The sequence below is a fragment of the Loxodonta africana genome, chromosome 4, assembly GCF_030014295.1.
Source record: "Loxodonta africana isolate mLoxAfr1 chromosome 4, mLoxAfr1.hap2, whole genome shotgun sequence".
Lineage (NCBI taxonomy): Eukaryota > Metazoa > Chordata > Mammalia > Proboscidea > Elephantidae > Loxodonta > Loxodonta africana.
In genome coordinates, this window is record NC_087345.1 from 125,580,167 (window position 1) to 125,606,513 (window position 26,347).

Here is a 26,347-nt window from a genome sequence, read left to right on the forward strand (position 1 = left end):
AATTTTGGCAGGTGAGAGATGCAGCAGAGGTAAAATCCACAGGACTTATCAACTAATTGCTTGTGAGGTGGGAAGAGTGTCATGAGGAAGAGTTGAAGTCCTGAACATTCTTCTTCTACCCTCCCCCAGGTGGCAGTGCTCCCCATCTCCTCTGGGCTCCCATGGAGCCTCCTTCCATCCTTCCATTCTCTCTGGGTATGAGATTTATCCCCAAACTAGACTCAGTGAAGACAGGAATCATGACTCTTATTCCCCGGCATCTAGGTGCAGCACCTAGCACCCAGTATTTTCTCAGTACATATTTGAATAGTCACCCTTGCCCCATGCGTAAAGGAGCCTTGGTGCTTGGTCAGCTGTCAGAACCTACCAGCGGCTCCATGGGAGAAAGATGTGGCAGTCTGCTTCCATAAAGATTACAGCCTTGGAAACCCATGGGGCAGTTCCACTCTGGGTCTCTGTGAGTAGGAATCTACTCAATGGCAATGGATGTGTGTGTGTGCTCTATGAGTAGGTCCCACGGGTCTCCCTAAGAGAAGTAAGGCCAAGTGGGACTCCAAAGCACTCCTTTCCTTGTTGGACCCCGTACAACCAGGGCTCATCTTTCCGAACTTACTGCATGCCCTGGGCGCTGTGTTCTCCTTCTAGACTATGAATACATCTGTAAAATTAACCATTCTTCCTCAAAATCTACTCCAAGTTGCCTGGCAAGTTTTTCTACTTTCGTCCTGCTCCCACCACCCTACCCCGCTCCCTGTGTTCCCCCAAATCCGGCTCTCCTCTAATTGCATTTGAACATTCTCTGTTGGTACATTTTATCTGTAGTTTGGTGTATTTGACTATTTCTTAGTAAACTTAAGAGAGAGCTTCTTTTGTTCAAGTGTGGAGTCCTGCTCAATATCCTCTTAGTTTTCATATGCCTCTCAAGGTTTTTCTGAAATTCTTTTTCCATGCCTGAACCAGTGGAGTTTCACACATGTGCTGTAATGGCTGAGCCCAAGGCAGAGTGACATTGCCACCTGTTAACCATGTGGTGTCTCAAGTTTATCACCTTGAAGAATGACTAAGTCACCAGTTGCTGCAGGTCCCATTCTTGAGTGACAGCTAAGAGTTCCATAGCTCATCATTCCTATTCTCATAATTTAGGTCAGTTTCACCTAAGAGTATTTACTTAACCACTCGAATTCAATTTGAGTGTACCTAAAATATTAATATCAACAAATATTTATTAAACTCTTCTAGAAAAGGGACTCTGACAGCTTTCTGCCCTTTCACAGGACACCCAAATCATCTTGCATGTTAACCCTCGTGTTTCTCTGTTTCACAACTTAAAAGAGCTAAGTGTCATCTGTAAACACATTTGTTTCTTTTAAATTTTTTTCTGAAAATGTTTTGTAAACCAGTGCCTTGTCCTCGATAAGAATGTTCCTCCCACTCACCATCCAGATTTCTGAGCAAGATGATGCCATCTTGGCAGGAGAGGACCCCTTGGGCAGGGTTGGCAGTTTGTTGGATATTCTGGCTAAGGACTTCTCTAGGAGAAGGGAAGGAGGGATGTTTTGGAGGTCCGATCTATGTCTGTCTAGACGCCATGGGGGGAAAGAATCTCCAGGCAGGTGTCCTGGGAAAAGTATGGGAGGGAAGTAAATCTCTTACAATAGTATCCAAGAAACAATCTCAGGAATCATTAGGTATTTGAGAGGGCATTAATAATCAATGCAATTTGATCAATTAACTGATTTTAAAATATGTCGAAGTTTTATTTTCAGGTTCCATTGTGTATTTTTGGTGCATTATTCTGTGCAGTTATTTCATCCACGATCAAAGGGGACTGAAAGATTGGCTATTCCACATTAAAATCGTTTTTATCATATTGGCATTGACGTGATGCTGGGGTACACAGTATCCACCCTGTTCTTCCACCATTGCTGCTAGTTCTTGTTGCTCACAGAAGCAGTAAAGTTTTCCTTCACTTATGGAGCTCATGCGGATATGCCCCACTTTATGCAATGAATGGGCTCCTGCAAATGTGTGTGATGTTTACCGTTGTGAATCACTTTATTTTTGAAAACATTAGAGGAGCTGACTATTTCTAGGATGCTTACCATGTGCTTCATTTCTTCATATCACAAGCCATTCTGATTTTCAAGAAAATAACCTCTCTCTAATATATTAGCTTGTGAGTTCCATTTTTATCTAAAATGTTTAAATAAAGCAAGATAAAACTATACTTCATAACATTCAGTTGCCTGAGTTATTGTAGAAATCCCCAATGTATTACCAGAATGTAGCTTAATGTCTCAAATAAATGCCAAGTTGTCCAAATCAAATTGATTGGCAACTTAATTAGGAATAAAGGTCACTATCATCCATATTTCTCTACTCTTTTTTAGAAAGAAAACATTCACACAGTGAAGAGAATCAGAATGTGTTTTATATCCCTAGAGTTATAAACATTTGTATCAAAATATTTACAATTATAGTATATGAAATATCAATCCATTAAAGAAGAAGCCAAATACAGTACTAGAACAACCCACAAGTGTAATGCAAATTACATGAGACGTAAATGTCACAGAAAAAAATAAAAGACAAGGAAATACACAGTTCATTCCAGTCATAGTTTGACTTTTTAACATAATGTGAGTATCTCTTTTGGATATATCTGATACGTAAGTATATGTCTGCACATAAGGCAGACTTCTATAATTGTCTGATAATTAAATCATAATTTAAAAGCTCATCATCCCACAGTTTTTCTGGCCAATTTCTCCACCCCAAACCCAGTAATTTGGTGGCCTGCCATCAATATTCCCTTAACCAGAATGAACATGGAGAAATATTCTTAGTAATAGTCCTTTTACATAAATACCAGCAATCATGGCATAATAACTCCCCAAAAAGGAAAGGTATATGAGAAAGGGGATGAGGAGATTGCAAGAAGAAGGAAAATGGGCAAGATGTTTCAGATTCTCCTTGGGGTAGATCTTCTCAGGTTGGTAAAGAAAGTGTCTTCCCAAAAAAAAAAAAAAAAAAAAAAACCCGTTATGCAGAATCTGAGATGGCTTATAATAGCTGCTCCAGGGAAGAGCAATGCCTGCTTAACCAGGAATAACATATTACTTACTTATAAGTACTGTATAGAAATACTCCTGTGGCATCACAGCAGCTCAGTTATCATCTGACTGTATGCCACAAGAGTTTTCGCTTTTTTTTTTTTTAAGAAAATATCTGCCCGTCACCTACATTTGTATTTATCACATGGGAATTTTCTTATTTTCCTGGGAGTGCAGGCACTCTGTTCTTATCATGACTGAAATATAGTATGCTTAATACTTTACTATAGCACCTTCCACCCAAGAACCTGTTGTTTGCTTTTGGTTTGTATGTGTGTTTTAATCAGATTCCAGAATTGCCATGCTTCTCCTGTGAAATGGGATAGGCAGGGACTCTGAGAGATGACCACTCTAGCCAGTGTCAAAGCTAGAGCTACCACTAAGCATAGGATCCCTGATCCCCAATATGGATAAGTATGCAGAACTTCCTTGAAAGGTATAATTTAGAGGGAGAGTAAAAGGATTATGTCGCCAGGAGCTATGGCCATCTCTCTCCAAGTATATATTTGAAAGAAATATTGACTGCATTGAGAGGAGATCCTAAAAACATGAACCTACTGTAGCCCTGTTGCAAGGCTGCCTCTTGATTCCGTGTTTTGTGTGGCGCTTCCACCACTGAATTGGTCGTTAATGGCTTTACAGAACTACAGAAGAGCTGCCTTAGCTTTAAGGGAGAGGCATAGGAAGGTCCATGGCAAGAGGCCTCCATGAGGGACAGCTGTGTGAGGTCTGGTCTGGGCTCTAGCCATCCCTCAGGCCTTCCATTATAAAAAGTTCTCTTTCTTGATTTAGTTAACCCTCCAACTTGGCCTGCTAGCACTATCTCACTTCTTCCCATTATGTCGCAAATGCCACTGAATTCCACAGAGCTAAATATCAGTTCTAAAGAGGAAAAATGACCCCATGGCCAAAGCCCTCTGTGGGTATTTCAGAAGGGGGGGATGGTTTAGCATATTCGGCACAAAAACAATGTCTACTCTTGCCGGAGCTTGTACCGCTATTTTAACTTGGTGCAGTAGGTCTGAGGACCTCAGTGCGTGACCTAGAATTCACCTTTGGAGGTGAGGCCAGTGGTGTGGCAGCTGAGGGTGTCCTAGGCAGTGTGTGTTACTGAGAACTGCTGGAGGCCAAGTTTGGTAGCAAGAGAGAGGCTCTCTGGCCTTCATCAAGGGAGCATCAAAGTACTAGCCAACTACTTCCTCCAAAGGCAGGGTCTTGATAGTAGAGAATTTCCTCAGTAATAGCTTGGGTGTCGGTCTCTTCCTCTCTTACTCCCCCCTCCCCACTCCCCACCCCTTTCTCGGTTTTTCCTGCACAGCAACTTCCACTTCCCTCCCGGATTTAACTGCTTCCACTTCCCCACCCCCCAGGTCCCCATACACTGGTTCAGCCTTATTTCTTTCTCAGGACCAGATAGAGAATGCCAATGATGAAGCTAAAACAGAAGCAGATCCAGGTCAAGATGAAGGAATAGCCGTGATGATAGGGCTCAAAACCGCTTCTGTTACTATTTGCATAGCGATGAGTGTAGATGGATGCCCCGATCAAAATGCACAGCCCTGCCATGAAAGAGAGAGAAAAGAAGTGTACATTAAAGTTGGCCATTGTTTTAAGGTACAAGGGAGAAGGAGTTCTTATCATTTTTATAAGATCCTATTTCCCTTACTGGCAACGGGAAATGAAATCTGGCTGTTTGACCCTAAACAGTAGTTTGTTGATTTGCCTGGGACCAAGCTTGATCAGTTGTGTTGATAAATTAGCAGTGTTTAGGGCCTTGGCACCTGCATTGGTTTGTATGGCTGCAAGTGTGAAGTAAAACATGTGTCCACCGCCCAGCTTTCCCTCCTGGACTCCAGTGTGTCCAGGCAGGGCTACTCAGGAATGTGCAGCAAAAGAACATGGCCTTCTGCCAAACTGGATGTATTTGGGAAGAATGACAATAGAATGATCTTCGCAATATTCGCATCTATTGTGGCAGTGTTTTCATCTTTTGGAGGACTCCCACCTTCACACCTTCTTCAAGAGGTGCTCCTGAAGGGGTGTGCCCCGACCACTTGGTAGCCACCCAGGAGCACTACTTTTAAACAATGAAGCAGATAAAACCAAAACCAAACTCGTTGCCATCGAGTAGATTCGGACTCATAGCGACCCTAGAGGACAGAGTAGAACTGCCTCACAGGGTTTCCAAGGAGCGGCTGGTGGATTCAAACTGTCAATCTTTTGGTTAGCAGCTGAGCTCTTAACCACGGTGCCACCAGAGCTCCATGAACCAGATTAGGGATCTTAATTTGAGCTGCAATCAGAGGTTCTCTAAAAGAGAACAAATAGCCAGAGGAGAAAATTGTACAAGGTGGTTTCCCTGAGCTATGTGCTAATCAGCTCAAGTTGCCAGCAGTGTCCATTCCATGGCATGAACTACTTACAGTTTTTCTACCTAAATGAGGATTGCCTGGGTGGCACAAATAGTTAACTACTGGCCAAAAGGTTTGCAGTTTGAACCCACCCAGAGATGCCTCCGGAGACAGACCTGGTGAAGTGCTTCGGAAAGGTCGGTGAACTGGGTGGTAACTAACAACAACATATTTGGGAGTCTGCCCTTGGGATACTTACAGCACAGCAGCGTGACAGCCCCTGAGAGGAAGAATCGGTTTCCTTTCTCCATGGTGAAGAGCTGGAACACAAAGACCAGGAGGGCGATAACAGAGAAGATGATGGACAGGATCATGAAGGCCTGCACCGCCTTGAGGGCATCTGTGGCCAGAGGGTGAAGAAGCAAGGCATTAGACAAACCAGTGCCTGAGAGGCTGGATGTTTTCCTGACCCCACAAAATGTTAATATTGACTACAGTGTCTTTTTGTATACCTTCATCAGCATACGACAGGGCTTGATAGCAGTTGCCAGAGGTACAATTTTTCCAGAGACCTACTGATCTTATTCCATCATCTGAAACCACCCAGGCCTGAATCCAGAAGGAAACAAAGAGAAGTTATTTAAAAACTGACCCCTCCGCTTTAAAAAGAAATCAGCGAGTAGCAGCAAGACATCATATTTAGCCCTAGTCTTCTTCTAAGCAGCCAGCCTATCTCTTGGTGGAAATAAGGCCTGAAGAATGTGCAGCAGGAGAAAAATTACCTAACCTCTGGGTTCACATTCCTCATCACTTAAAAAAATTAAAAAATGGAAGGAATTTGATCATAGGAGTTTTAAATATTTAAGGTTCCAAGAAACAGAAACCCTGGATTAGGAAACTGGTTTTAAGGGTGCACAACTCATACACTATATAAAGATCGCTTCCCATAAGGGCCTACATAAGGGGGAGAAAAAGGTGAGGGAAAATGTTCAACAGGAGACAAGTAAAGAACATGAGAAACACCAAAAAAATAGCAATGAGTCTGAGTGGTCAAAGCCTTTCTTTTAAAAAAAGAGAGGGCCAAACTCTGCAGGTCACAACACGCGGGAGGGGGGAGTAATTTCATATTTACCGTGGGGACAGCAGCTAACAGTATAAGAGTAACCAAAGTGTATTGTCTCAGGCTCACCATGGTGCCAGCTTCCCTTCCTACCTGACCCAAGAAAAACAATTATTCTTCTGGAATGGAAAAGGAAGGCAGGGTTATTGTCTACACAAAAACTCAAACCCAAAGCCAAACCCATTGCCATCAAGCTGATTCCGACTCCTAGTGACCCTAGAGGACAGGGTAGAACTGCCTCTGCATGGGGTTTCCAAGGAGTAGCTGGTGGATTCAAGTTGCTGACCTTCTGGTTAGCAGCCAAGCTCTTAACCACTGCACCACCAGGAATCCTTGTTGGATTTGCTTAAATTAGCCTTACTTACAATCACACTCACCAGTGTTTACTAAGCTCTCCTATCTGAACTTTAAATTTGATTTATCCTTTCATTGTAACAGGGATCTAAGCAGATTCTGGAGCCATAGTTTGCCTGCCTAGTGATTAGCGGCCTTGGTTTGTTTTTATGTCCAAGAAGCTGTCTTGTTTTTTCCTGAGAAAAGCACAGTGAAAGCAAATTGGATGCTTTAAACTACCACTAGAGGTCAGAGTAGCCCAAGGTTCTGAGAAAAATGAAGCTTGCTGCCTCCCTGTGTTATTTTTTTATGTTGTTTTCCATGAGTGGGTTAACTCGATGGAACTGGGTTAATCTTGCAAAATTCCACTTACAGATGCTACTCTCGGCTCAAAACTTGAATTCATCAGCCTGGCAATCAGAGCTGTTCATCCACACACTCCAATCTATCCTTCTAATCACAGAAGGAAGGGAAGTTCTGTTCCAGTCACATGGCTGTCCTCACCATCCCCTGAGCAAAGCTTGTCCTTCTACGTCAGCACCTTTGCTATCACTCCTGCCTGGAATGCACCCCCATGCTTCTCCCACTGTCCTTCTTCACCCAGAGGAGCCCCACCCATCTACCAGGCCTCCAAGCTTCACCTCAAGTCCCACCTCCACCAAGAAGGCTCCATTAGAGAGAAGAAGCCTCATGTGTCCTCTATCCTCCGGATACCTACAGCCCTCAGGGGAAACTTGGTTTTCTCCTTGTTACTTAATTCTGTAGGCGTGAATGTGTACTGTATGTCTTCCCACACTGAGGAATAAATTCACAGAGGGCAATGACTAGGGCTTTATGTAAATCAATATTTAGATAAAAAATTGCTAAACAAATGAACCAACAAAAGAGCATTACTCACATTGCCAATGGTGGAAACAAATAGCATAACAACAGTGGCGATGTGGACCACAAAGATACCAGCCAGTAATACCAACATCTTGGCTTTTTGTTAACACGCAGCGGCAAGCAAAGAGAGTTCTGTAAAGGAAAGAGAAAAGGAAGAGAAAAGGTTATTATCAGATTCAATAATACAATTCAACCTTCCCGCAAGTGTGGGCTATCTGTAACAATCAGGAGGCACTGCAATGAAAACCATCACAATTTCATTATAAATTCCCGAAAACATCTTGTTAATCTAGTTTCCTAGCACCCAAATGCCTATTCATCTATTTATATTTACGTAAATGTAAACGTAACTCTGTTCCTTCTCAGATAGTTATATACACTCATTTCTCTCATAGCCTATTTCAAATAATGAACATTTACGACAACTGTTAGTATTTTATTTTGTTTGTGTTTTTGAGGCCAGAAGTAGGACTTTGATTTTTCAAAGGCCTTCTTACAGCTCTGATTTCTAGGTCCCTGTGCAACAATGTCATATAAATTTCCAATTTCCGCTAGGGAAGTGCCCGCTTCTATCAAACTGCTCACCCAGCAATTTTAATAGATGTGAATGCCTTCCACAGAATAGCAGCTATTACTCAATGTCTGTATACTGAATAGGCTACTAATTTGATCCTGAGTGTGATACAAAATGTGAGAGCCACAACTTCTATTATTATAATACTGTTTGGTATTCAATAATTGTTGTTGTTGTTGTTAGGTGCCATTGAGTCAGTTCCGACTCATAGTGACCCTATGTACAACGGAAAGAGACTCTACCTGGTCCTGTCCCATCCTCACAATTATTGCTATATTGGAGCCCATTGTTGCAGCCACTGTGTTAATCCATCTTGTTAAGGGTCTTTCTCTTTTTCACTGACCCTCTACTTTACCAAGCATGATGTCTGTCTTAGTCATCTAGTACTGCTATAACAGAAATACCACAAATGGATGGCTTTAACAGAGAGAAATTTATTCTCTCACAGTTTAGGAAGCTAGAAGTCAGAATTCAGGGTGCCAGCTCCAGGGAAAAGCTTTCTTTCTCTGTCAGCTCTGGGGGAAGGTCCTTGTCATCAATCTTCCCCTGGTCAAGGAGTTTTTCCATGTAGGAGCCTCCAGTCCAAAGGATGTGCTCTGCTCCCGACGCTGCATTCTTGGTGGGATGAGGCCCCCACTATCTCTCTGCTTGCTTCTCTCTTTTGTATCTCAAAAGAGATTGGCTTAAGGTGTAACTTAACCCCATCTCATTAACATCATAGAGATAAGATTTACAACACACAGGAAAATCACATCAGATGACAAAATGGTGGACAATCACATAATACTGGGAATCATGGCCTAGCCAAGTTGACCAATATTTTGGGGGGACACAATTTAGTCCATAACAATGTCCTTCTTCATGTACTGGTGGTCCCTCCTGATAACCTGTTTAAAGTACACGCGACAAAGTCTTGCCATCCTCATTTCTAAGGAGTATTCTGGCTGTACTTCTTTCAAGAGATTTATTCCTTCCTCTGGCAGTCCATGGTGTATTCAATATTCGTTGTCAACACCGTAATTGAAAGGCATCAATTTTTCTTCTGTCTTCTTTATTCATTGTCCAGCTTTCACATGCATATGAGGAGACTGAAAAATCATGGCTTGGGTCAGGTGCACCTTAATCCTCAAAGTAACATCTTTACTTTTTGACATTTTAAATAGGTCTTTTGCAGCAGATTTGCCCAATGCAATATATCGTGATTTCTTAACTGCTGCTTCGGTGGGCATTGATCATGGGTCCAAGTAAAAATGAAATCCTTGGCAACTACGGTATTTTTTTCTGTTTATCATGGTGTTGCTTATCTAGCCAGTTGTGAAGATTTTTGTTTTCTTTATGTTAAGGTGTAATCCATACTGAAGGCTATGGTCTTTGACCTTCATCAGTAAGTACTTCGAGTCCTCTTCACTTTCAGCAAGCAAGGTTGTATCATTGCGTGTCTCAGGTTATTACGAGTCTTCCTCTAATCCTGACACCGTGCTCTTCTCCACATAGTCCAGCTTCTCAGATTATTTGCCCAGCAAACAAATTGAATAAAGATGGTGAAAGGATATAACGCTGATGCACACCTTTCCTGATTTTAAGCCATGCAGTATCCCCTTCTTCTGTTCAAACAACTGCCTCTTGGTCTATATACAGTTTCTTCATAAGCACAATCAAGTGTTCTGGAATTCCTATTCTTCGCAATGTTATCCATAATGTGTTATGATCCACACAGTCAAATGCCTTTACATAGTCAGTACAACACAGGTAAACATCCTTCTGGTATTCTCTGCTCTCAGCCAAGATCCATCTGACATCAGCAATGATATCCCTGGTTCTACGTCCTCTTCTAAATCTGACTTGATATTACAGCTTAATGATATGATCACCTAATGACAGAATGTTTCAGACTTGGATTACTTTACCTGAGCCTTCAACATCGTATGTCTCACAGTAGGGACTCTACTGTGGGTCTGAGGCATAGTTTTGTATTTCCTATGGCTCAATATGACAATTCTAGGGGCTTTAGATACATGCAGCTTGAGATATCATTGCATGTGCCTTCTACCTGTGCATGACATTTACACAAATGCCTCTCCTTCAGGACTCAATACAGAAGACAGGCAAATGCATAAATCACCAGGCAGGGGATTGGGAACTAACAGATTAAGAATATGAATTGATGAACAAAAGCACCCAGCCATAATCCCAGCAGAGTAGGGAGCCCATTAATCATAAAACTTGGCAATAAGGAAGACTAGTACCAGCTACTGTTGAGTCAATTGTGACTCATGGTGACCCCATATGTTGCAAAATAGAACTGTACTTCATAAAATTTTCAATGCTGTGAACTTTCAGAAGCAGATTGCCAGACCTTCCTTCCAAGACACTTCTAGGTGGGTTTGAACCACCAACCTTTAGGCTAGTAGTCAAGCGCTTCACCATTTCACCACACAGGGACTCAAAAGGAAGTGAGAAGCATGCACACTTGGGGAGTCTGCTCTGATTTATGGCCGTTGCAGGAGGAGTACTTTGTCATGCCTACAACACTTAGGATGCAGTGCTGGCTCAAAGGAAGGGGTTTTGAGGTTATTCACACCCTGCGCAGGGTGCGTGTGCAGATGGCCCCACCTAGGGAGGAGATGGCTGTGTGTGTCTTACAGTTGCCCCATTTCCCTCTCTCGCTCCACCGAATTTAATTGAAGCTTTTTTTTGGCGGTGGGGGGGGGTATGCTGAGCCACTTTCATGCTGTACCAAGCGTTTATTGGAGAGCAATGATACTATCATTCCAACACTTCAGGTGTCCTTTATCTCCTCTACTTTCCTCATCAGGCACTCAAAATCTAGAATGATCTAATGTACACTAGGGTGCCTAGCTTTACAGCGAACGAGTGAAAGGCAGAGACTGGCTTCCACTGTCCACTCTGACCTGCTTCAACAATCCCTGCCCTCCTTCCCAAGCTAGGCACTTCCCTCCCACCTAGGCAAATTTTTAGCAGTGGGACCAATTTCCGTGTGAATAACAAAAGTGATGAAGTTTATCCTGCTCCCTCAGGGGAGAGCTTGGAGCTCTCATGCCTGCTATTAATAATCTCCCCCACACGCATAAATTTGGTTTTGCTTTCCTCAGATTCTTGCACAATTTTCTGCTTGACGTTAATACATGAGGAAAGAGGTCTTTGAATCAGACAGTGGCTGAGTTAGAATTAGTTTTAAAATATTTGGCCCCTTGGTCTCAGTTTCCTTGCATATAAAGAGAGAATTGCCATGCCAACTGTACAGGGGTGTGTGAGGGTTAAACTGGATCCCATGTGGAGAACACTAAGCCCAGTGTCTGCACGTGGCAGGGACTAATAGTGGGGTTGCTTTGGTTGTGGTTGTTATTATTACTAAAAGAAGCTGAGTAGCTGTTACTAACCCAACCCCAGGCTGCCCCATGTTCATCACCAAGCTGCCCCATGTTAAGTGCAAGTTGTAAGATATTTGCTATCTAATTCACCAGACAGTGCACATAAAACCATTTTGGTCCTCTTAGAAATTGTCATTATGCCTAATCCTTGCCCTTTGTGTCAGGAGACCACTAAGAGCACATCCTCATGAATGGCCAAGAGGAAGCTCACTTTTCTCAGCCCTCTCCTGGCCATCCCCCTTCCCCCAGACATCCCCAGGATTCACACCATCTCCTCCGAAAGGACTAGGTTGATTGCAGAGAGATTGCGAATATTATATAATCAGTTCTTTTCTTTAATTCTCCTTGGGCTCTTTAAATGTCTTTTTTATTCCTTTTGCTTCTAATTTACAAACATCCTCCTCCTAATATTGGGAAGTGGTTGAGGGGCCAAGAATGGTATATAATACACAAGTGAGGCCTCTTAAATGAGGTCATGGAAAACATTCTGCATTTCTTCTCGTACAGGCTGTTAGGAACTGGGCAGCATTTTCTGTTTCCTTGGTTGCTATGTAATCCTCTAAGGTCAAGTCTGAGTTCCTTTTGGCCCTGCTCACGCTCTCAATTTTGATGAATTGAACATTGTTAGGAGTTGTAGCGTGTCCCTCCAAAATATGTGTTGTAAATCCTAACCTGTATGCCTGAGGTTATAATCCCATTTGGGAATGTGTTCCTTTTGTCATGTTAATGAGGCAGGATTAGTATAGTTAGGTTTTGAATCAATTGCTTACAAAATATGAAAAGAGCAGTTCAGATTAGGACAAGCTAGCATGCAAAGATGAGGGTGGAGAGATGCCAAGCCACATGAAGACAGCCCAGGAACAGAAGCTCAAAGAGACAAGGACCTTCCTCCAGAGTTGCCAGAGAGATAAAGCCTTCCCCTAGAGCCAGCACCCTGGGTTCGAACTTCCAGCCTCCTAAGCTGTGAGCAAATAAACTTCTGTTTGCACCCACTTGTGGTATTTCTGTTACAGCAGCACTAGATGCTAGGATTGACATGATTGCGTTCCAAATCTCCTCCTCCCACTGCACCTCCATCTTGGCTCACCCACTACATCTGCATGGCAGGCGAGTTCCTGGCCACTGGATCTCACTGTTGATCTAAACCACAGTCCCACCTGACCACCAGTCCCCTGCGCATCGCCGGCTAGAGGAGTAGGTGGAGGAATCATGCCAAGAAGTGACTCTCTTTCATCTTCGATTTCTGTGATCATGCTATGTCTTTTCACAAAAGGAGCAAAATGTCTTGGCTTAGCAAGTGTTCTTAGCGTACAGATGTATAGATGCCCAGAATACGCAATTTCTTTCTGCTTTTGGCTGCTGTATCCATTCAGAGGTAGGGGCTGCTTGGCTGGGGCTATAGCATAATGCATATAATTGACCATCTTTTCACTGCCCCAAATTTATCGGATTTTATTAGTATCATTCATTGTCAGCTTAGAAGGGCTTCCATTATTTTCAGTGGTCTTCCCCAAGGCATTCCAAAACCAAATGAACTATCTTTTCAAATTTCTGGGCTGGTTTATCCTACTTGTCCGCTCTGCATACTAGAGACTCTTCAGCAGAGAAATCTGTAGGCTGGAGGGAGGCAATCCTTGAGGACTTTATGGACAACCATTAGTGGTACCTAATGGATGAATATTTGGGGGATCAATCAGAACCGCAGAGTAGAATGGGTATAGATAACAGGAGATCCCATGCTCTTGAGACTTCCTCCCACCCATTATTTTCAGTGCAGTTTGTGGGGAGGCTCATCCTTTACGCTAGCTGGTCTTGCTTCATCCAAAGGCACTGAAAAGAGACCTTCCTGGGCATCTCATATCGTTGGAACTATTGACTGTTGTAACTTTCTTTCCTTGAAGTATGTTTCAGTAGAACAATAATTGATTTCTCCCTCACACCTCTCTAAAGCTCTGTGCACGGTACTCCCCAGCGGAAAGCATATCCCTAGTCCCAGGTGGGCAGCTCAAATCAGGAAGTAGGGAATAACAACATTGCAATCCTGAATACTTGGGTGCAATGCCTGCTTCTCAAAGACTGCTTAGGTGTACTGCACAGTCCAAGAGTTTGTCATTTGGTTGCTGGGAATTCCTATAACAACGATGTCATTTGTGGTGCTCAGACTCACCAACCCAGGCCACCAGAGCTAGTCAAAACATAGTGTTCTTAAAGGTAGGGCAACCACTGACTGTTCTATGGGAGATGCCAGGAACATATTTCCCCACCCACCACTGCAACTGGATCAAGGTCTTCCCTTTAGCCTGAGCTCTCCAACATGCTTGGCACAGGCGCGGTGGTCAGGGCTCCATGGGGCTGGGTGGAAATGGAGAAAGTATTGGAGGCATGAATGTTGACTCTAGAGAGAAGTGATTGTTAAGAGAAATGGAGATTGGGAGACTTGGAACCACATGCTGGTTTTCTGTTATTTCTTTTCTGTTCTTTTTTCTGCCGTAAGGGATGGACTGTCATTTTCCTTCCCACTACCTTCATCTTTTGTTTCTGACCACAATTTCTCCTTTTCTTCCAGTATCAGCATCGCCCAGACCACATTAAAACTCATGCTTCACAACCACTGATCATTCTAGATTTGAATTAACTTCTTTGCTAGTAGAAAATTTATTAGTGTAAGTGCAAATGACCCGAGGATTACAACTGCTGGTGATTGTAGCTATAAATGACTGCTAATTGGAGGAAAAGAAGTAGAAAGGGGCAACCACTCTCTCTAGTTGTCTATAGCCACTTAAATCTTTATAGGTTTGTTGTCTCTGTCTTATGCTCCCTACCCCCCAAAATGAGAGAATCAAAGAAACTATAGCCCTGAGATGCTGGTTTGCATCACCTATTTGCCTTGGTTCAGGTAGCCTAACACTTTTAGGGTACTCTGTCCAGTGAGAAAATAATCAGGCCCCGGTGGGAGTCTTTCCTTTTCTGATAGCTGATTCTGCAGAGACTTGGAGAATAATTGAGATTTTGAGAGGAATTTAGATGTCGGTAGTTTGACTCTGTTGTTGCTAAATTAGGGGTGGGACAACCTCTTCCTGTTGTGAAATCTTTGTGTGTTTATTGAACCACCACAGGGGGTCTAGGGAAAATCTGTTCTTTAAGGGTGTTTTTTTTTTTTAAGGCACAGTAATTGAAAGCAATACAATAGACTGGAGTAACCAAAAACCCACTTCTTCAGCAGAGGAAGTGGTGGAAGTCCTGGGACTTGAGTCATTGAAGAACTAGTCTGAGCCTAGAGGTACAAGATAATCAGAAACCAGTGGGTGGGACTGTGTGAACACTGGGGAATCCCTCCCTGTAGAGCTCTGATTTCCGTGATTCATTTGAGAGTGGGTGAGAATCTCCCAAATGAAAGGCAAAGATGGTGCAAGAGGGCCTCGGAGACTGGCTAGTCCTAGAGGCATGTGGATCTGGCTAACCCGAAGGCAGTTTAGTCATTTTTCCCTGGTAGCCTCAGATAGCCCAGGCTTTTTTGGAAAGAAGAGAGTGATAATGGCCAGATGCCAGATTTTCCATCTCTTCTTCCTCACCCTGGTTGTATTACCCAAAACATCGTGGTCACGTCATGAGTTCTACCTCCATAATTTGTCTTTCATCCATTCTTTACTTACCACTCCCATCATCACTGTCCAATTCAGGTACTAGACTGGACCATAGCATCAGCCTTTCCCATATTCCTCTCTCTAAATCCCCCCCGCCCTTAGTATACCCTCCATACTGCCATCGGGTTATCTGACCATGTCACTCCCCTACTGAAAACCTCCAAGCACCCCCTAGTCTCCAGGAAAGAGAGTCCAAATGCCTCATGCTGGCCCTTCAAATCCTAGGAATCTGGTTTTCTTTGATATTTTCAGACTTCCTTTCCCTCTCTGGACACATCACATCACCTTAACACTATTTACCCCTTTCTGTTTGTGGTTGGACTACACATCAGTTGTCAACACTATTTAATCCCCTCTGTTCCTGACCTGTTCTACTTTCTTGCAACCAGCTTTTGTTGAACATATTGCCCCTGCTTTCATGTACTTCCCCTGGTAACTACCTCTCGAAGTCTTTTCCATCAAACTCAACTCTTACCTCCTCTAAGAAGCCTTCCCAGATACACCTCTCTGTTAGGCTATAACCCTTGCATAGCCCTTTATTAACCCACTAATGGCAACCTTTCTGGTAACAGTTGTTTATGGATGTTTTTGGCTCCCTTACGCCTAAGATTCCGAGTTCCTGAGGGGAGAGTCTTGTATATAACAGGCACTAGGTAAATATCTATTCAACAAATAAGTAAATGAATTAAGGAAGGCAATATTTTTTTCTCCACAGAAAAGAAAATCAATGTCAAAGTGACAGAAGCCTTCATAGTAAACAGAATTCTAGAAGAAAAATATTTTCCTCTTTTTACATTTATAATCTTTAATCTTTTATTATCAAAAATAATTTATATGTTAATATAACTGTATTGAGCATCTTATTATATGCAAACACCGTGTTATGTATATCCATATAAATGCCAATAAAATGTGAATATTTCCTTAGTACCTTTAGCATTTGAAGACAGAAGAGTATATATGCATGTCTTGCCTTTTGTTCAAACAGAAATAAGTGAATGCAAAGAAAATGTGTTTCTAAACAGTAATTTGTCTACAGATTTAACTTTTCTATCTATCTCTTTCACTGTCTATTTCTGGACTGAAAGAGGGCTTTAAAATTCCAACCCAATACACACTTATCTACAATTCTGCACCAAGAAACTATCTAAATATACTTAAATGCCTCCAGTCATGGGAGCTAGCTATATAACAAGACCCCCCATCAGAAATGTCCTTCTGACAGTGAATCAGAGTCTGCTCCTAGCAACAACTACCCCTGAGCTAAGTTCTGCCAGTGAGGCCAGCCCAACTCATCAAATGTTTCCTCTTCAACCCTTTTCTACTATGGTTACCATTGCAGCAGGACTACCAGGTAATCAGAGAATTATCCAGAGAACATCACTTTAGGTCCAAAATTGCAATCAAGTCATAAAACAGTTCTGAGATTACTCCGTCACTAGACATTACTCTTTCTTTTCACTGATTGATGTTTTCCCAGCAGTGAAATTCCCATCTCCTTCGCGGATGACAGCAAACTTTGAAAAAAGCTTTCTCACACCATCTGACCAAAGACATGTTGCTTCCTCCAAGGCGTAAGAAGAGATTAAAGGCAACACGCTCCTGGTCATATGACATTGAGTCAGCCCCATGTCTCCATGCCATCTTCCGCAGAATGACACTCTGCAGCTGGCTCTTCTTCCTAAGGAGACCATGTAGGTTTTCTAGCATAAAAACTTTCTATCCTTGACCAGTTGGGTTCACTTTGTTTTTGTTTGTTTTTGATGTGTTTGTTTCCCACTGAAGATGATTTTAGTTGGCATAATGGATGTCCATTTAACACAAAAGCAGAAAAGGAAATATTCCCTTTTGGAAGCAAACATAGAGGATGTATCTGGAGGAGGAAAAGGTTGAGATTAAAGGCAAGCTGAGTGGATAAGACCTTGGATGAGGTTTTCTAGTCATTGTTGTTTTACGTCAAGTGTACTTTTCCATTCTAAATATTGTTTTTACATAGAGGTGGGAGAGGGGAACATTAATTGTCCGTGGGAAACATGTGGAGAGAAAGGATCCTAAAGAAATATTTCCTCCTGCATCTGGATATCTGATGTTTGGTGTAGAAGGGTTGAACCTCAGGTTGTACCTCACTGTGTACATATCACACTAGGCCTGATGTTTTTAAGTGCAGGGCAGTTTTTCTAACCAGGAAAAACATCAACATTCAAGCAGCAAAAGTTTACAAGGATCTACATGCTCCAAGAGAAACAACTTTTTTTTCATGGTCCTGTGGGAAAAAGGGAATTACATCTCCCAAATGTAGGCTATCATCACTGAGGACTGTTACAGAAAGAGTAGTGTTTATCCAGCACTAGTATAGACTCTCACATAGACAGGGTTGAAGGAGGGCAGAGGAGGGGCAAGCATGTTATTTTAAAAAGAAGAAAAAGGAGAAGGGCATTTGTTGGAGAACGGGGTTCTTGTCAAAGCTCTGCCTCTACCAACTGCTGACTTTGGAAAAAGCACTTAATCTCTCTGGTCACTGGCTTCTATAGAGGCAGAAATGTGTAATGGTTAAGAGCATGGGTTCTTGGTTCCAAATCCTGACCTGTAGTCCTCATACGATTAATGTGAGGATCAAAGGGCCCATGCCTGACCCAGAGCAAGGGCTATATGATTGTTTCTTGTTATTTTTATTCCTTTATGCAAAACGGAAATCCTGGTGGCATAGTGGTTAAGTGCTATGGCTGCTAACCAAAATGTCAGCAGTTCAAATCCACCAGGCACTCCTTGGAAACTCTATGGAGCAGTTCCACTTTATCCTATAGGGTCGCTATGAGTCAGAATCAACTCAACAGCAAAGGGTTTGGGTTTTGGGTTTTGGTTTTACATAAAATGAGAGGCTTCGGCCAGCAAAATGGGCTTTAAGCTTTGCTGCCATAATCTGAGGGTCAACAACTACGCTAAAGGCAAACAAGTAGCATGAATATTGTTTTTGCAAATGTTCCCAAGGAGGATAATCTATTTCTCTTATTTCCTCTTCTCCTCTTCTGTGGCCAGGGGAGGATAGTGAGTCTGAGCAGCATCTGCGAAGGCTGAGAGACTTGGACTGGGAAGCCTGAGCTGGACCCATGCCCCCAGACCACAGCTGGTCAAGCAATTTCCCCTGGGCGAGGAGAGAAGCTTCAGCTGCATTCTGCTTCTGACAAAAGAGGAGGGTTCTGGCAACCACAAGGTCTTCAAAGGACAGTTGCCAGGATAATAATTAGGGTTTGAGAAGAAAATCAAGGTGTGGCCCAGCCCTGGAGGCTCTTGGGGCGGGTCTGACAGTAGATGGCAGCAACATGCTTCAACCATCGAAACTCAGCTTTGTGTAAGGTGCTCGCTGGGAGGGGCTGTCGCTGCCTGGGCCAGAGGCACCCCGAGTGTGTTGGCTGGGTTGGGGGCTCTGTTTCTGTTTATCAGGGGAAATTGATTATGTAAAGATTTAGAGCAAGAAGAGGCTTTGAGCTCATTTGGTCCAACCTCTTGACAAAGAAGGGAATGCGTGTCTGGGAGATAAAAAAAAAAAAAAACTTTTTTTATTTTTTTTGCAGGTGAAAAACTGAAGCCCCTCATCTTCCAGGCCTGGACTCTTTCTAGGCCAGCACAATGTCCTCTCTCCTATCCTCTGAAGTTTTGTCTTAGGGTCGGCAAAAGTTCTAGATTCCTAGAATGACTCTCCACTCTATTCCTCCCATCAGCTCCTAGATAATCAGAGAGTCAGCACAGCCCTGCAAAACAGCGTCATGGGCAAAACCAAAGGGTCTTTCTGAAAACACTACTTCTTCCTGTCATTTCTAAGAAGGTCCACCCTGCTTGTCCAGCCCTTCCTGGCCAACAATGGCTCAAACCAGATCTCCGCCCTGCAAACCCTGAGTCATGCTGGAGCATCACTTCCAACATTCAGTCCTGGCCCCTGCCCACAGCACAGGAGTCCCTGCCCCACTGAAGCACAGATGGCAAAGGATAGCTCCGGGTCTCAGCTGTAGAACTCTTTCTCCAAGATCAGCATGGGCACACTGGTTGACCCAGAACTCATTATCTTAGGAGAGTGAGTTAGAAAAAGTTAGAAATGACTCCCTTTGGAGTTGCTGGAACCTGCCAAGATGCTGAACCCTCTCTCCAATTCTACTTCTCCAGGCCTCTGGGGAGGGGTCTTTGATTATATGAAACAAGAGGTCCAAGTACCAAGGACATCGTTTTGCTCTCAGCTCTGGTCTGACGTTTCTGAAAAGAGGAGAAATGTTGGGGAGGCCACGCCTTGTTGCCACAAACATTCAGCGGAAACCTGAATGATACCAAGGATATATTGACCATATAGAAAAATAAGATGTGGCGAGAGCAGCAAGAGATTCTTCACAGGGGACTAGAACAAAATATTTGACCTAAGGGCTGTCCTGAAGCATTGAGAGTCTGTGATCCCCAAGCAAGGGGGAAGGAGTTAAGAGGAAGCATCCCCACTGCTTCTCCCTTGCTGTCTTGCCTTTTCCCTTTCTCTTTCCACTTAGCTGTCTCCCTCTAAGACTTTCACTCTGCCTCCTCTCCTTGCCAAACAGTCATGGTTGCTCTCCTTCCCTTCCCCTCCTCTCCTCGTTGCACCTTCCCTTTCCTCCTCCCTACCTCTTCGCTCTCATCCACACCTTCGCGATCTCACCCCCATGCTGCAGGGTCTCCCTCCTTGAGTATAGGGTGAAGTTTCTTTCCCAGGACCAGCTTGGTCTGTCCCTGGGCCCAGCCGGGTTCCTGGTGAATTTCTTGCTGTTATCAGTGTCTTGACAGGCTTGGGTGGTCAGCCCCTGTACTGGCACCTTTTATGTTTAATTAATCAAGCTTTTTCCTTTTCTTCTAAGATGTGGGGTGAGTGCTCATTGCTATCTGGTAATAAATTCCACGAACACCATGCCTAAGGAATCTTTGAGCAGAAGGGGCAAAGGAGCTGCCTGGGTCCTGAAGGCCCCTAGGAGCCAAGAATCCTCTGTGAAATGCCTGTTCCAGTGCAACGTGTTGCCCCATTTCACTTTTCTACGAATTCTTGTAAACTAGCTATTATAGTGAGCCCAAGGGATTTCCCAAAATAAAAATGGCGGGATCTTAGAACAATAGAATTACAGAGCCACAAGGGGCTCAATGAGAAGACAACATAAATGACTTGCTCATGATCACACGGCAGAGTCAGGACAAGACCACAGCCCGTCTGTCTTCCTGCCCATCCATCTTTCATCTATCCCAGGATTCTTGCTGCCAGTTTCAATCTGTGCCAGAAAGGTTCTCTATTGGCGGTAGAATTCATGAAATAGACCCAGAAAGTACAAAGACAGCCACAACCACATAAAGGCATCAGCACCAACAGTAAAAGAAACAGTAAAGGAGTCCATTTTACTTCCAGAGAAATGTCACCTCCACAACAAGGAAGAAAATGTTGACCCAAATATTTTGTTATAAAGGAAGAGAGAGAAATAGCTATCTCCACATGTGTTTATGTTTTTATCTTCATGCTTCAGTATCAGTGGATCTTCCAGTTAAATTGAGGGAAATGGTTTTTACCCAGTCAGGGCACCAAGGACTGAAGGATTACAAAGAGTGGTCTTGGGATGTCTGTGTGTTGAGAAGGGGGTTGCTGTTAGGAATTCAAATAAGCCTCTAATTTGAACCATATCTGCGCTCTCTTGCTCGTTGAATAGCAGCTATAGCCCAGAAACCTGGGGTCATCTGGGCAGAACTAGAAAGGATGTTAGAAAGGGAAGCTGATAGTCAGAGAATTCCAGCTCTATACCGGTTAAGGATCGTGAGTTCTTCCCAAGGAATTGATCTCTAGATTGCCAGCCAGCCACGTAGACCCTGTTGCATTTGCTTGGCAGTCTGCTCTGCAGTTACCATGACAAGTGCTAGCAGTATATAGGTGTGGGCTATGTGAACTATGGGCCAAGGTGTGGGACAGCCCACAAGGCCAAGTTAGAAGGTTGTGTTTCTGATACTGGATTGCTTTAACCATGACTTCTGGGGTAGCATATACTGGGTGTGTCCCCATGTGTCTCTGAGTATGTACATCTGACAGTCCCAAGTGACTCTGAGTTTTTGTGTTGGGGCAGCTATGGATATACATGTGGTAAGTTCAAGAAGGAACCATATTCATCTGATTATAAAATGAAATACCTCAGAATCAAATCACGTGAATATGGCTGACTATGTGCATAGTTACTACACTTCTAAAACGCTCCCTGCTCTTTCTGAACCTGGACCTTGGGCAAAAAAATTTTTTAAAGGAAGGTTAAGAAGAAGGGAGAGAGAGAGAGAAAAGGAAAGAAAAAGATAATACAGATTCACAAAGTTTTACTCATCAAATATTAAGTAAGAGTTAAGATTATAGAGGATAAGGAGCACTGGATGGAGAGACAACAACAAAATTAGGATAGTTTCTGGGTTGCTTCGGACCTCAGAACCAGGAACAAGGTATGGAAGTTACAGGGAAGCTGATTTTGCTCCATTCAACACACTCTAAAAATCAGAAAAACTCATTGCCTTCCAGTCAGTTCCAACTCATGGCCACCTGATGTGTGTCAGAGTAGAACTGTGCTCCATAGGGTTTTAAAGATTGTGACCTTTCAAAATCAGATCTCCATGCCTTTCTTCCGAGGCACCCAGAGGTGAGTTCAAACCTCCAGCCTTTTGGTTAGCAGCCCAGTGCTTGACTGTTGGCTACACCCAGGGAGTCCTCTAATAACCAGAGCTGTCCAGCAAAGGGGGATGAACGTGGGATGCACTCTGACTTACTGAGTTTCCCCTCTCTAGAAGTTTTAAAGAGAAGTAACATGGTCATCTATCTGAGGTGGGGCACACAAATGATTTCTGCTTACAGCAGAAGATCAAATAAGTTGGTCTTCAAGACTCCTCCCAAATTTAGACTCCTATGAACTAAATGAGGGATGGAATGAATCTAATTTGCTTTGTGCCCTTGCTTGTGGCCCCTTTCCAGATATATTACTCTTCGGGCTCCAAGGTGTCTACAGAAGAGCAGTTTTGTCATCTATAAGCCTTCCTAAATCTCCAAGTGGACCCTCTCTCCTCCGATCCCAGTGAGTCTGACATTAACTGGCACCCCCAGAGCCACCTAAGCCAAGCCAACAGGGTCTGCATCTCCAGGACGATCTCTGTGGAGCCCATTCAGGAGGCCCCTAGAATTTGGATGGTCCCTTGGGGACCTGGCTGGGCCTAATCTGGTCTCCAGAGGAAAGCAGGAAGGGTTGAGGAAGCCACAGTGAGTCCTTCCAGTGGTCTGTGAAAGGGATGTCTTTCCTTTCTTTAGAGGTCTGCCCGGTCCTCCTGGGAGGTAGCCAGGGTCTGTTCTCAGGATGTGAGCTGCTCTGGGTTGGTCCTCAATGGCCTTTTGCCAACTCTTGGAACAGTTTAGTATCCCCAAACAATCTGAATTCTGGGGGGTCCTCTGGCCGGGAGGCCAGACCGGATGTCCTGTGGTCCTCCAGACAGCACTCCACCCCCGCGCCATTCTTCGGAGTCTGAGGTGGAACTGGATCCACCTCTGAGGGTGGGAGGCAGCAGGGAAAAATAAAAACCCTCACATTTCGGGATTGTCAGCAGCTGAAATCCAGAAAAGACTCTCACAGCCAAGAGACTCTCCCACTACTTCTTGGAGGGAGGGCAGAAGGCAGGAGTCAGAATACCATTTTTTTTAAATTGTCCCCAAACTCCAGGAAACAACCCGCGGCATATTTTCTCATTTAAAAAGCTACAGTGTGATGTTAAACACTCCACAAATACTGCAATTCATGATGGCAAGTTTATAGGCCAGAATTGTCAATGTTTCCTATTTGCTTACTAGTGAGAAATTGTGTATTAGTTTAACATGCATAGAACTAAAAGATTTGTGTGATATTCACAAGATGCCATTACTAACAACTTAATAATGGCTCCATGATCCACGTCCATGTAATTTAAATAATAAACATTTAAAGCAAATGGAGACATTCCCTACATCTGGAAAAGTTACCCTTGCACTTACATAATCATTCACCCTCACCCCAGGGCAGTTTTACTTGACCACAGGAGCACACAGGCTGATTACATTTAAATCTTCTCTTCCAACATCCTGCATTTCTGGAGGAAAAGCCCAGCTTCATCAGACAAGCTGAATCCTGTCATTCTCCTTGTCTTGTTTGTGTGGGGGCAAAATCCACCAGTATATGTGTTGAAATGGACCACACCTCGGCAGACACACACAAACAAAATGCTTAACCTAAGAAAACCAAAGCAGATAGGAAGCACCCCTTTTCATTTCTCCAGGTCCGTTTCATGATTAGAAATCGTGTTTGAGTTTGTACAACCACGTTTTGAAAGGCGTGGGAAGATACATGATGCAAAATAACCACGGCCTTCCGTGCAGAAAAATTCTGTATTCACCTAAAGAAATTCTTCTCTCATTTCTGGTATACCATCTTTTCACTCAGCACTGAAATGCAGCTATTTCTTGGGTGGGCACACAAAGCCATTCCACAGTTCTACACGAACAGATGCTGCCCCACCCTCTCCTCCAAGCCCTGGTGCCCTCTTGCCTCCCCCCAACCTCCACAGCTGGCCAAGGAGAGAAGGATCTCTGGAACCCACATCAGACTCCCAGTTCTACCAACTGAACCCCTCCTGCCGTTTATATGAAACACCAGTTGCCTCTCTCTCACTTTTTTTTTTTTTTTCTTTCTTTGATGGTTATCTTTAAACAAACCAATCTCCCTCCTCCCTTCCTGGGGAGAAAAGCACTTAAATTTAAGCAGAACTGAAGGCACAAGCTAAAGGGCAGTAAAACCAACAGAAAAAAAATACACTGAAAACCAAATATCCAGCCACCATCACCCCAAAAAGACCAGCAGACAACCAAGGAAGAGAGAAACAATTCGAAACCCAAGGCCATTTGAATCAAAACGGAGGAGGTGCAAACAACCTCTGACAAGTTCAATATGTCATTTTGAAGGTATATAGGGTTTCCTCCATAGAGAATATCCTATCCCAGTTTATTCCAAAGTCCTTTCTCCTTTCTCATCTTCCCAGCAAGGACCCAGTCACTATAACACACAATTACAGCCCAGGCTGGCCGAGTTTCCCCTGGTCCCTCCTCAAAATGGATTTCTCTGTGAAAAAAGTTGTCTCAGTATCCTCTTTTAGCCAAAGGTTTCAAGGACTTGATTCTTGCAGAATCACAGAAAAACAGTGAAGAGGAAAAAGAAAAAGCAAAGCTTAGCTGAGGTCAAAAGCATGAGAACAGTGGAAAGGAAAAACAAAGTCATGTTTGCCACGCTGCTCCACAGGGTACAGGGCTGTCCTACCTGAGGGTCTGAACGCCTGAGTGGCAGGAGCTGGCGGCTGCCTGGTCCGCTCTTCTGGAGGTAAGTGACCACAGTGCGGGGAGGAACCTGCCTCCTGGGGTTATAAGTTTCCTCTGCTGGTGTGTTGGGATGTGCGATGGGTGTTTCTTTTCACTGTGTTTTTAAAGGAGTTTCTATGAATCAGTCTGGCTTTGAAAAAAAAAAAAGATTTGTTGGTGAACTACGCCCTGCTAAGTTGGCAGTCAGTCAAGAATGACTGGGAGTGAGCCATCAATTCAAAGAGCCCTGTTGTAGGCCCTCTCTGACTCAGACACACACCACAGTGGAAAAAGGAGTGACACTGCTTCAAGTGAGTAATAGGAGTCACACAAATAGATTTGTTTACCAAAGCCTATTCCTCCTCACCAAAGGCTGGGTTACCATGGGCATAAGACAAAACACAAGGTATCTGTCCAAACTTCCAGCTGGGCAGTGGGAGGGAAAGCTACAGTGTTCTGCTAATTGAAAAAAAAAAAAACCCCTGTTGCCGTAGTCCAGTCAATTTCGACTCATAGCAACCCTATAGGGCAGGGTCCAAAACCAAAACCAAACCCACTGCCGACAAGTCGATTCCGACTCATAGCAACCCTATAGGACAGAGTAGAACTGCCTGATAGAGTTTCCAGGGAGCGCCTGACAGATTCAGACTGCCGACCTCTTGGTTAGCAGCCGTAGCGCTTAAAACCAGTATGCAACCAGGGTTTCCTAGGACACGGTAGAGCTGCCATATATGGTTTCCAAGGGGTGGCTGGTGGATTTGAACTGCTGACCTTTGTGTTTGCAGCTGTAGCACTTAACCACTGTGATCATCACATGAGATTCACATTCTTCTTCCCCCCAAAGTATTCAGCTACTGCTCACTACCAGGAATTATCAAATTTATTTCTTATTTACTTCCCTGCCTGACTCTCGTGTACTGTCCTGTGGGTGGCTGTAAAGCCCTGGAAGCAGAAGGGAACACACCAAGAGCCCTTGTAACCCTGCCTCTGAATGATGGGGCACTGACTGAATGGCAGACTATCCCTGGTCTTTAATTATGCTGGGTTAATGTCATGTGGACTCTGTACAAGATGGGAGGAAGTCCTCCAGTTAAGAACTTTGCTCTCTGATCTGCATATAATAATCATCTGAACCTTGCTCCACAATAAAGTTTCTTGTAGTAGGTCCAGTAGCGTAATCACTACAACCATGTCCTTACACCACTCCTTTCTCTTTCAAAACTAGAGCTGGGAGGTGTCTAACCATCTAATCCCACAGCCCAGGCATTCCACTGGATAGGTTAAGAGCCCCAGTTCTGAGGCCACCTTAGTTCAAGCCCTGCTGTCCACTTATTAGCTGTGTGACTTTGGGCAAATCGCTTACCCTCTCTATGCCTCAGTTTTCTCATGTATAAAATGGGGTAGGAAGTACCTATCTCATAGGGTTGTGGTGAGAAATACACTTAAAGAGCTGATAACAATGCTTGGCACGTAATAAACACTCAATAAATGTCAGTTATAATGAGCATAAAGGTCCCTGGGTGGCACAAATGGTTTGCTCTCGACTA

General features: G+C 43.7%; 1 protein-coding gene across 1 annotated transcript; it reads right to left on the reverse strand.

Moving 5' to 3' along the window:
• Nucleotides 1-2,409: 2,409 nt before the first annotated feature.
• On the reverse strand, nucleotides 2,410-24,912 carry EMP1 (epithelial membrane protein 1). The gene is made up of 5 exons (XM_003405661.4): nucleotides 24,763-24,912; nucleotides 7,816-7,934; nucleotides 5,977-6,073; nucleotides 5,724-5,864; nucleotides 2,410-4,672 (listed from the first exon to the last, which is right to left on the reverse strand). The coding sequence occupies exons 2-5, from the start codon at nucleotides 7,891-7,893 to the stop codon at nucleotides 4,506-4,508; spliced, it is 483 nt and encodes a 160-aa protein (XP_003405709.1). The 5' UTR covers nucleotides 7,894-7,934; nucleotides 24,763-24,912; the 3' UTR covers nucleotides 2,410-4,505.
• Between the last annotated feature and the right edge of the window lie 1,435 nt (nucleotides 24,913-26,347).

What these genes read in the sequence shown, in the direction of transcription:
- EMP1 (XM_003405661.4), bottom strand. Translation starts at nt 7,893, where the DNA reads ATGTTGGTATTACTGGCTGGTATCTTTGTGGTCCACATCGCCACTGTT. An exon ending in TTGTTTCCACCATTGGCAAT is followed by an intron (nt 6,074 to 7,815) that starts GTGAGTAATGCT and finishes TTCTGGATTCAG; the next exon opens with GCCTGGGTGGTTTCAGATGA. An exon ending in GGCTGTCACGCTGCTGTGCT is followed by an intron (nt 4,673 to 5,723) that starts GTAAGTATCCCA and finishes CTTTCATGGCAG; the next exon opens with GGCTGTGCATTTTGATCGGG.